Below are 11,705 nucleotides of genomic sequence, written 5' to 3' on the forward strand. Positions count from 1 at the left end.
ACATAAAATCGTGTAACCATATTTACAATACCAGAATTTAATATTTCCCCAATATATATATACACATATATACACATCTCCCCAGCATCTTCTACTAAAACTCCTGAAACCTACCAAAAATGCATGTTTTTGACAACACTTTCCCTACAGCCAGGGAAGTATAAATAACCTCTCTACCTACGAGCCTAATCTGCTCGTCTAACTGGATCACTTGAAAAATGTTAAATTACTGGTATGAGACAACGCTCAGTAAGATGAAATATGCTACTACCAGTGTGTGACAACTAAGTTTATATAAATAATTTACTGATAAATAACTGAACTGAGATATCATGTAAAATATAATATTGTGTAACCCACACCTATGTGGCTTAAAATACAACTGTTTTATCTGAGCTTTCTATTTATTCATACTGCAAATATTATAATATATATGTTGTTATTCTGTAAATCTATATATATATATATATATATATATATATATATATATATATATAACACTGTGAAAACTATCCTGAAAATCTGTATGTCATGATTTAACCCCTTATGACAGCGTTGTGCGGCCCGTAGGCGGGACTTAACACTGGTTGGCCCACCAAGATAAGTCAACTGATACTCTATCAATTCTGAGACCGGACTTACTGCAATCCCTGCAAAGGCTCAGTATTGGCCTCTCCCTCATCAAACCGGCCACCTCTACCCAAAATACTGGGGAGCCTGCAATCCCTCCAAGGCATGGTTGACGGAAATCTACACACTATCTAAGATATGTGGTTGCACTCTGATCTGAAATAGCTACAATATCGTGCTCTGCTGATCAAATCTCACTGAAATAATTCATCAGAGTCTAATATTATATAATACTAATATATAATTATCTTACTATTTCATCATGATTCCAAAATAATCATAACACTATAAATCTGATATGAAAATACTATAATATCTTACTGAAATAACTACAATATCTGATCTGTAATATGTGACTATAATATCTGAGTGTTGTGGTTTTGAAATTCTGGAAATCATGGTATTCTGTAAATACTGTAAAATATCTATCTGTAAAATATCTGTCTGTATAATATCTGCCTGTAAAATATTTGTCTGTATATACACTATAATTTATAATTCTGTAAAATCTAGTAAAACATATTTTTATGCAAAAATACTGTAAATCGTGATATTCTAAAAAAACTATATAAACTATGTACTGAACAAATACCCACTTAGGCCACACAATTAATAAAATTCATGTTCTGAAATCTATAAAATTATATAATTTATACCTCGTATCTTAATAAACAAATACTATAATTGACTGATAAAATTTTTGAATTTACTAGCATAACATATTTCCCTTACCTGGAAAACTAAGCTCGTCTGCTTACTTGCTAACTTATGCCCATGGCGTTCATAATTCCATAATCCTAAAATTACACACACACACACACACACACACACACACACACACACACACATATATATATATATATATATATACATATTTCCATGTCGATCAATTGAATTTCCTAGAATAGTTTCATACTCATATTTCCTGAATTAAAAACTATTTATCATTTACCTGGGTTCTTGAGGAAAACACCTACTGAAAATCCTAGCCTGCCTGCCATGTATACACCAACCATGAATTTTACAAAATCCCAATTTCTCAATTTAACCTCCTAAATACATTCACATCTAGGCCTATACCTTAAATAAATTAATAATCAATCCAAAAATACTCAAATAACACCTTTACCTCAGTTTTGGGATGGTGCCCCAAAACCCAAAATTGAAATTTTACTTTGCCTACATTGTAGAGAATCTTCCTAGGAACCCCGTGGTGGTTCTTGATAATCAAAATGAGGCTTATTGAAGCAAAAATTGTAGAGAGAAGGGAAATGGGTCATGGGTTTTGAAGAGAGAGAGAGAGAGAGAGAGAGTAATTTGATTTATTTAACAAAATGAAGCTCTCGATTCTTTAAAACTTTTAGCATTGGCCAGAAAACCATCACCGATTTTCTCCTGCCTTAGCCAAAAATTCATTTTTTTTCATTTTATTTTATTATTTATTTTTCGGGTCACTACATTCTTCCCTTCTTGTAAAAAGTTCGTCCTCAAAATTTACTATCTGTGCTATACACCATCCTCTAAGGAAAAATTGGCTACTTGTTTTATTAATTACCCTCACTTGTGGCGGAGGAATACCATGGTTACATTTAGGGTTCTGAGAGATTACAAATATATATATATAAAAGAAAATTCTCCCAAAACCAAAAACACTATCTATCCTATAATCTAATATACAACTTGTACATACATCATTATACTCTGCATAAAATAAAACCAAACTACATAAACTGAATTTACCTTACCGAAATTACTATTGTTCTTTCTGTGTAATACTGGTCCCCACTGAACAGATGTGGGTATCTCTATCGTATTTCTTCCTCTAACTCCCACGAGGCCTCCTCCACCGCAAAATTTCTCCACAGGACTTTTACTAGTGGAATTTTCTTAGTACGCAACTCTTGTTCTTTTCTATCTAAGATTTGTACTGGCGTCTCTTCATATGCTAGGGTATCCCTAAGCTCTATCTCCTCGTAGCTAATCACATGGGAGGGATTCGGGATGTACTTCTCACCATAAAGATAGTGCCTCCAGATCTTTAGAGCATACACTACGGCAACTAACTCCAAATCATGTACTGGGCTAGTTCTTTTCATACTCTTTAAGCTACCGAGAAACGTAGGCAATAACTTTTCCATGCTGCATCAACACCCACCCAAGTCCCTTCTGGGATGCATCACTGTATATCACATACCCATCCTCTCCTGATGGTATAGATAACACTAGTGTTGTGACCAACTACCGCTTTAACTCCTAGAAGCTCTGGTCACAATCATCGGTCCATTCAAACCTGAATTCTTCCTCGTGAGTCATATTAGTGAACTCAATAATCTGGAGAAGCCATCCACAAAACGCCGGTAGTACCTTGCCAAACCCATGAAAATTCTAACTTCCTGTACGTTCCCCGATCTCACCCAACTCACCACTACTTCTATTTTACTCGGATTAACTGATATGCCATCCCCGGAGATCACATGGCTGAGGAAAGTGACCTGCCTCAACCAGAATTCACATTTCTTGAATTTTGCATACAATTTCTCTTCCCTTAACACCTGCAATACCAGCCTTAGACGATTCTCGTGTTCCTCAAAACTCTTCGAGTAGACTAGTATATCATTAATAAATACCACAACAAACTGGTTTTAGTACTGATGGAACACCCGATTCATTAAGTCCACAAACACTGATGGTGCACTAGTCAATCCGAACGACATTACTAATAACTCGTAGTGTAGTGATTCAAAAAAAATTAAAAAAAAAAATTATTCAAAATTTAAAATTAAAATAAATAAATAATATTAATAATAATAAATTTAATTAATTAAATTAATTAGTTATTAAATTAAACATTATTAAATTGGATTTATTAAATAAAAAATATAATGGATATATATATATAATATTAATATAATAATATTAATATGGTTAGGTAAGATTGCATTTAATACAATCTGAAGATCAGAATGCAAATTGGAAATTTACATCTTTTTGGACACTCGCCAGCACCTCTCAGCCCTATCTCCAAGTCTCTGTTCTCTCCTCCATCTTCCCCCTCTATTTCCTCAATTTCTTGACGGATATTCGGTCGATCGGGAAACGGAAGGTACCGTTGGGTTTCTAACTCCACCACCAACATTTCTACTGGAGCGGATTTGTTGTGGGGGCAGGGTAGGCACCATTCCTGAGGTAAGGTAATATTTTCTTATTTTCTCAATTTCAACTTAAATCTGCTGCTAAATCGACAATCGGGCATCACCATGGGATCCTAGTCTCAATCGTCATCATTTGGGTCGGAGTAAATTTTCAATTTGGGTTTCCTAAGCACCACCCCAAAGCGAGAGTGAGATTTGAGGAATTAAGTAAATTGGTTATATTTGAGGGTATAATTATTTATTTGGAATTTATGGGCCTAGGAAATATTAAAATAATATTTTATTTAGGGTTGATTTAATGGAACTAGAATTTTTTAATTAGGGCTTGGGTAAGCACTGCAGGTAACTTTTTGGAGTCCTTGTTGGCGTAGTTCAAGAAACCAGGTAAGGGGGAATATATATATTAAACCATATTTTTATGAATTAATTAGGAAATGAAATATGTTATGAATATACGTGTATATGTTTTTGTATGGGTTTAAAATGCCAACCGTGTAAATTATGTTTTTTGGGCCTAGGGCTATTTTATTAGATACATATATGTGAAATTGAATTGATGAAAATGAAAGATATTCTCAAGATAGTTATGTAATAAATGAAAGGTATATTTTCAGCATATAAATGTTAAATGTAGGTCGGCTTATTTTACAGGAAATATATATGAATTTTACTGCTAAATAGTGTGGAATGAGTAAATAGGAATTATGTGTGGAAATATGATATATGTATGAGATGCAGGATATACAGGAAATGAACTGAGTATGAAAATGTTATATGAAATATGTTGCATGCGAGTGTTAATGCAACCATGTAAAACAGTTGAAAAATGATGGATAAGACAACTAAAAGATGTTGGGTAAAAAAGCTGAAAGATGCTGGGTAAAATAGCTTAAAGATATTGGGTAAAACAACTAAAAAAAGCTGGGTAAAATAGCTGAAAGATGTTGTGTATGTTATGAAATGAAATGAAAAATGGAAATGAATGAAAAGGAAATGAAATGTGAAATGTGAACAATGTAAAATGGGAAAGAGCCACGTAAAGTGAAACGCTACGAAATGACAAAGCTGAGAACATGAAAAGATGAGAATTACTGAGAAATGATAGACAAAATAATGTATTATGGTATTATTAGTATTTATGCTAGTAGAACATGTTACATTTGGGCGAGGTAAACTCTCCGCCCGAGGGTTTGCTGAGAAAGACGAGTGCCCTAGTTATATCAGGTGTAGCAGTAGGCTACATAACATGCTAGGGCAAAGGGAAACTACTTGTATGGGCTGATAGATTTCCCTATTCTTGGGAGCCTTCGTTAGTAAACTTTTGTATGAACTGTATGAGTATGAGATTAATCTATCACTTGAGGGCTTATTGAGTAAGGTGAGTACCCTAGTATGCTTCAGTTGTGACCTTTGGATTGCCTAATGTATCAGAACAGAGGGGTGCTACTTGTATGGACGGGTAATCACCCCTATCCTTAGGTAATCTCGTGGGTAAAATACCATACATGTGTTTGAATAGGATTAGAAAATGATTTCAAAAATTATGTTAATAATTTGCAAATGATGAATAATATGTTATATACAAACCTCATGTTGGTCACACACTGTTTTAATATATTGTTTCTTCCTTTACTAAGATATGTCTCACCCGAATATGAACTTATCTTTTTCAAGACCTCCACGAGATCGAGCTTAGAAAGCTCGAGCTGTTATAGCATTTTTGAGAAAAAGGGTATAATTTTGATGATATTTTGGGATGTATATATTTTATGTTTTAAGTCTTTTGAGAAAAGGATGGTTGCAAATACTAGAAGTTGTAGATTATGTTTTTTGAGATATATGTATATGTGGATACAGGTGGATGTATGCCTTGTTTTGAATTTAGTTATATGTAGAAAACTCTGGTACTAGTGGGAGATTATATTTATGTTTTTCGCTGCATAAATGATATTAGAATGTTAGTTAGCAGGTAAATGAATGGATTAGTAGCACTCTAGGCCCACTAAGAGGGTCAGGGTGTTACAGATGGTATCAGAGACATACCCAGCCGAAAGTGTGATGGGATTCACATCACCTGGTTATGGAAATGTCAGAGCATTAGGTTTTGAGATTTTGCAAACCAAGGGATGATTTATATCAAAGTATAGGAATCAATTAGGATAACGATACTATATGGATAGGATCGGTTGGGTGTTGAGGAGTATAGGATTTTGTTTTGTAGTTTAAAGGTGGAAATACGTCGATGATTTCTTGTGATTTTTCTGAAGCAGTCGATGGCCTCAGAAATTCCATGGTAAACCTCAGATGATTTCTTTTCTGAGCTATAAGACTGGTCCATATATAGGGAACTTGGATGTATATTGGATTTAAATTATATAATTGTGTTATTGGGGTTATGATATGGAATTCTTATCTCTTTTCTGTCCTATTTTCAGGATGGATCCTAGAGATGAGGACTTAAAGGCAGAAGAAAGGGATGATTTGGACTTCCAGTGAAGATGGAATTGATATCTCTATAATGTTGAGGGGTATAGCCCGACAAGTCAGGGCAGAAATTAGAAAGGATACTAGATAGCAGAACTGCCCAACTGCAGATATGGATAGTAGCATCAAGGAGTTTATGAGGTTGAACCCCCTTACTTTTGAGGGAGGACTTGATTCGGTGATTGCAGGGAACTGGGTTCAGCCGATAGAAGAGATATTGGAGGTACTCGGCTATACGAACAAGTAAAAGGTCCGTTATGCCGCATTTAAAATGATCGAAGATGCAAAACGTTGGTGGCTTTCTATGAAGCTACTAGAGGAACAGAGATTGGTAAAGATAGCTCTGACGTGAGAGAGATTCAAAGAGCTATTCTTTGATAGGTATTTTCCTTCATTTGTCAGAAAGGAAAAGATTGAAGAATTTACTAATCTGACACAGGGGAATATGACAATCGGAGAATATGCAGCCAAGTTTGTTGAATTGTCACATTTTGTTCTATTCTTGATTCTGAATGAGGTAAGGAAGGCCAAGAAATTTGATAAATGCCTGAGGCGCAGAATTTATGAGCTAGTGGTGGGGTTTCAAGTTCAAAATTTCTTAAATTTAGTTGATAAGCTTTCGGTGCTGAAGAAGAGCATCCAGAGCAGCACAAAACCTACAGAGCAGAAGAAGAGACTTGCACCATCCACTTTTCAAGCTATGGTCAGTCGGGGCTCAGGGAAGAAAGGAAAAGATTCAGTGCTTTCCAGTTATCAGGATAGTCAGTCTTACCTCATATGTCAGACATGTAATAAGAAGCACATGGGTGAATGCTGGTTTCGGACTCCTATTTGTTTCAGGTGTTGTAAACCGGGTCATGTTAAGAAGAATTGTTGGGAATTGTTGCATGTTGTACCTGCATAGAATCCAGATCTAGAAAAATAGCAAGTACCACTTGGCAGAGGTCATCCAGCACGAGTTTACTCATTGATCCAGCCTGAGCCAGAGAATGCCAAGGCAACAGGCATGGGTTTATATTTAAGATAATTATGATTTAATTTAGGTATGGATGATTTGGAAGTTTATATGAAGATGTTATTTAATTATGAATAATGTAGAAATTTATAAAATGATATGTACAGGATTGTGTGAGATAGTTAGTTGATAAATTTTAAAAGTGTGAAAAATGATCGAGTAGCAAACTTTGAGGACGATTTTTTTTTTTCTTTTAGGAAAGGAGAATGTAGTGATTCAAAAAAAAATAAAAATTAAATAAAAATTAAAAATTAAAATTAAATTAAATTAAATAAATAAATAAACAAAAAATAAAATAATAATAATAATAAATTTAATTAATCAAATTAATTAGTTATTAAATTAAACATTATTAAATTGGATTGATTAAATAAAAAATATAATGGATATATATATATATATATATATATAATATTGATATAATAATATTAATATGGTTAGGTAAGATTGCACTTAATGCAATCTAAAGATCAGAATGCAAATTAGAAATTTGCATCTTTCTCAGCACTCGCTAGCACCTCTCAGCCCCCTCTCCAAGTCTCTATTCTCTCCTCCATCTTCCTCCTCTCTTTCCTCAATTTTTCAGCGGATATTCGGCCAATCGAGAAACGGATGGTACCGTTGGATTCCTAACTCCGCTACCGACATTTCTTTTGGAGCAGATTTGTCGTGGGAGCAACATAGGCACCATTCCTGGGGTAAGGTAACATTTCCCTATTTTCTTAATTTGTCCTTAAATCTTTCACTAAATCGACGATCGGGCACCACCATGGGGTCCTAGTCTCGAACGTCATCATTTTGGCCAGAGTAAATTTTCAATTTGGGTTTCCTATGTACCACTCCAAAGCGAGAGTAAGATTTGAGGAATTAAGTAAATTGGTTTTATTTGAAGGTATAATTATTTATTTGGAATTTACGGGCCTAGGAAATATTAAAATAGTAATTTATTTAGGGTAGATTTAATGGAACTAAAATTTTTTATTTAGGGCTCGGGTGAGTGCCGCAGGTAACTTTTTGGGGTCCTTATTGGCGTAGTTCAAGAAACCAGGTAAGGGGGAATATATATATATATTGAACCATATTTTAATGAATTAATTGGGAAATGAAATATGTTATGAATATACATGTATATGTTTTTGTATGGGTTTAAAATGCCAACCGTTTAAATTATGCTTTCTGAGCCTAGGGTTGTTTTATTAGATACATATATGTGAAATTGAATTGATGAAAGTGAAAGATATTCTCAAGATAATTATGTAAGAAATGAAAGGAATATTTTCAACATATAAATGTTAAATGTAGGTTGGCTTATTTTACAAGAAATATATATATGAATTTTACCACTAAATAGTGTGGCATGAGTAAATAGGAATTCTGTGTGTAAATATGTTATATGTATAAGATGCAAGATATACAAGAAATGAACTGAGTATGAAAATGTTATATGAAATATGCTACATGTGAGTGTTAATGCAACCAATTAAAATAGCTAAAAAATGTTGGGTAAAACAACTGAAAGATGTTGGGTAAAATAGTTAAAAGATGTTGGGTAAAACAGCTGAAAGATGCTGGGTAAAATAGCTAAAAAATATTGCGTAAAACAACTAAAAAAAGCTGGGTAAAATAGCTAAAAGATGTTGGGTATTTTATAAAATGAAATGAAAAATGGAAATGAATGAAAAGGAAATGAAATGTGAAATGTAAACAATGTAAAATGGGAAAGAGCCACGTAAAGTGAAACGCTACGAAATGACAAAGCTGAGAACATGAAAAGCTGAGAATTACAGAGAAATGATAGACAAAATAATGTATTATGGTATTATTAGTATTTATGCTAGTAGAACATGTTACGTTTGGGCGAGACAAACTCTTCGCCCGAGGGTTTGCTGAGAAGGGCGAGTGCCCTGGTTGTATCAAGTGTAGTAGTAGGCTACATAACGTGCTATGGCAGAGGGAAACTACTTCTATAAGCGGGTAGATTTCCCTATTCTTGGGAGCCTTCGTCGATAAACTTTTGTATGAACTGTATGAATACGAGATTAATCTATCACTTGACGACTTACAGAGTAAGGTGAGTACCTTGGTATGCTTCAGTTGTGACCTTTGGGTTGCCTAAAGTATCAGAGCAAAGGGGTGCTACTTGTATGGATGGGTAATCACTCCTATCCTTAGGTAATCTCGTGGGTAAAATACCTTGCATGTGTTTGAATAGGATTAGAAAATGATTTCAAAAATTATGTTAATAATTTGCAAATGATGAATAATATGTTATATACAAACCTCAAGTTAGCCACACACTGTTTTAATATATTGTTTCTTCCTTTACTAAGATGTGTCTCACCTGAATATGAACTTATCTTTTCCAGGGCCTCCACGAGATCGAGCTTAGAGAGCTCGAGCTGTTATAGCATTTTTGAGAAGAATGGTATAATTTTGATGATATTTTGGGATGTATATATTTTATATTTTATGTTTTATGTTTTAAGTCTTCTGAGAAAAGGATGGTTGTGAATACTAGAAGTTGTAGATTATGTTTTTTGAGATATATGTATATGTGGATATAGGTGGATGTATGGCTTGTTTTGAATTTAGTTATATGTAGAAAACTCTGGTATTAGTGGGAGATTATATTTATGTTTTCAGCTGCATAAATGATATTAGAATTTCGGTTAGCAGGTAAACGAATGGATTAGTAGCACTCCGGGCCCACTAAAAGGGTCAGGGTGTTACAGATGGTATCAAAGACACGCCCAGCCGGAAGTGTGATGGGATTCACATCGCCTAATTATGGAAATGTCAGAGCATTAGGTTTTGAGATTTTGCAAACCTAGGGATGATTTATATCAGAGTATAGGAATCAATTAGGATAAGGATACTATATGGATAGGATCGGTTTGGTGTTGAGGAGTATAGGATTTTGTTTTGTAGTTTAAAGGTGGAAATATGTCGACGATTTCTTGTGATTTTTCTAAAGCTGTCGACGGCCTTAGAAAATCCATGGTAAACCTTAGATAATTTCGTTTTTGAGCGGTGAGACTGGTCCTTATATGGGAACTTGGATGTATATTGGATTTAAATTATATAATTTTGTTTTTGGGTTATCATATGGAATTCTTATCTCTTTTCTGTCCTATTTTGAGGATGGATCCTAAAGATAAGGATGTAGAGGCAGAAGAAAGGGATGATTTGGAGACTTCCAATGAAGAGGAAATTGATACCTCTATGATGTTGATGGGTATATCCTGATTAGTCAGGGCAGAAATGAGAAAGGATACTAGAGTGCAGAACTGCCCAACTGCAAATGAAGGCAGTAGCATCAAGGAGTTTATGAGTTTGAACCCTCTTACTTTTGAGGAAGGACTTGATCCGGTGTTTGCAGAGAACTGGGTTTAGCAAATAGAAGAGATATTGGAGGTACTTGACTGCACTGACGAGCAAAAGGTCCGTTATGCCGCATTTAAAATGACCGGAGATGCAAAACGCTGGTGGCTTTCTGTGAAACTACCCGAGGAATAGATATTGGTAAAGATAGCTCTGACATGAGAGAGATTCAAAGAGCTATTCTTTGATAGGTATTTTCCTTCATCTGTCATAGAGGAAAAGATTGAAGAATTTACTAATTTGACATAGGGGAATGTGACAATAGGAGAATATGCGGCCAAGTTTGTTGAATTGTCGCATTTTGCTCCGTTCTTGATTCTAAATGAGGTAAGGAAGGCCCGAAAATTTGAAAAAGGCCTGAGGCGCAGAATTTATGAGCTGGTGGTGGGGTTTCAAGTTCAAAATTTCTCAGATTTAGTTGATAAGGTTTTGATGTTGGAGAAGAGCATCCAGAGCAGCACAAAACCTACAGAGTAGAGGAAGAGACTTGCACCATCCAGTTTTCAGGCTGAGGTCAGTCAAGGGTCAGGGAAGAAAGGGAAATATGCACTGGGTTCCGGTTATCAGGATAGTCAGTCTTACCCAATATGTCGGATATGTAATAAGAAGCACATGGGTGAATGCTGGTTTCAGACTCCTACTTGTTTTAGGTGCGGTAAATCGAGTCATATTAAGAAGAATTGTTAGGAATTGTTGCCTATTGTACCTGCATAGAATCAAGATCGGGAAAAACAGCAAGTACCACTTGGCAGAGGTGGTCCAACACGAGTTTACTCATTAATCCAACCTGGGCCAGAGAATGCCAGAGAAGCAGGTATGGGTTTATATTTAAGATAATTATGATTTAATTTAGGTACGGATGATTTGGAAGTTTATATGATGATGTTATTTAATTATGAGTAATGTAGAAATTTATATAATGATACGTACGGGATTGTGTGAGATAGTTAGTTGATAAATTTTAGAAGTGTGAAAAATGATCGAGTAGCGAAATTTTTAAGATGATTTTTTTTTTTTTTTTGGAAGGGAGAATGTAGCGATTC

General features: G+C 34.7%; 1 protein-coding gene across 1 annotated transcript; it reads left to right on the top strand.

Moving 5' to 3' along the window:
• The first annotated feature begins 6,378 nt into the window (after positions 1–6,378).
• LOC131163428 (uncharacterized) lies at positions 6,379–10,527 on the top strand. The gene is made up of 3 exons (XM_058120014.1): positions 6,379–6,509; positions 6,669–7,106; positions 10,422–10,527. The coding sequence occupies exons 1-3, from the start codon at positions 6,379–6,381 to the stop codon at positions 10,525–10,527; spliced, it is 675 nt and encodes a 224-aa protein (XP_057975997.1).
• Positions 10,528–11,705: the final 1,178 nt, after the last annotated feature.

Source organism: Malania oleifera, chromosome 9 (assembly GCF_029873635.1).
Source record: "Malania oleifera isolate guangnan ecotype guangnan chromosome 9, ASM2987363v1, whole genome shotgun sequence".
In the NCBI taxonomy this organism is placed as follows: Eukaryota; Viridiplantae; Streptophyta; class Magnoliopsida; order Santalales; family Ximeniaceae; genus Malania; species Malania oleifera.

Bases quoted from the DNA above. Each gene is read 5' to 3' on its own strand.
- LOC131163428 (XM_058120014.1), top strand. From the start codon at position 6,379: ATGGATAGTAGCATCAAGGAGTTTATGAGGTTGAACCCCCTTACTTTT. The intron at 6,510-6,668 runs GTAAAAGGTCCG...TTCATTTGTCAG, and splicing joins GTACTCGGCTATACGAACAA to AAAGGAAAAGATTGAAGAAT. The intron at 7,107-10,421 runs GTGTTGTAAACC...TCCTATTTTGAG, and splicing joins CGGACTCCTATTTGTTTCAG to GATGGATCCTAAAGATAAGG.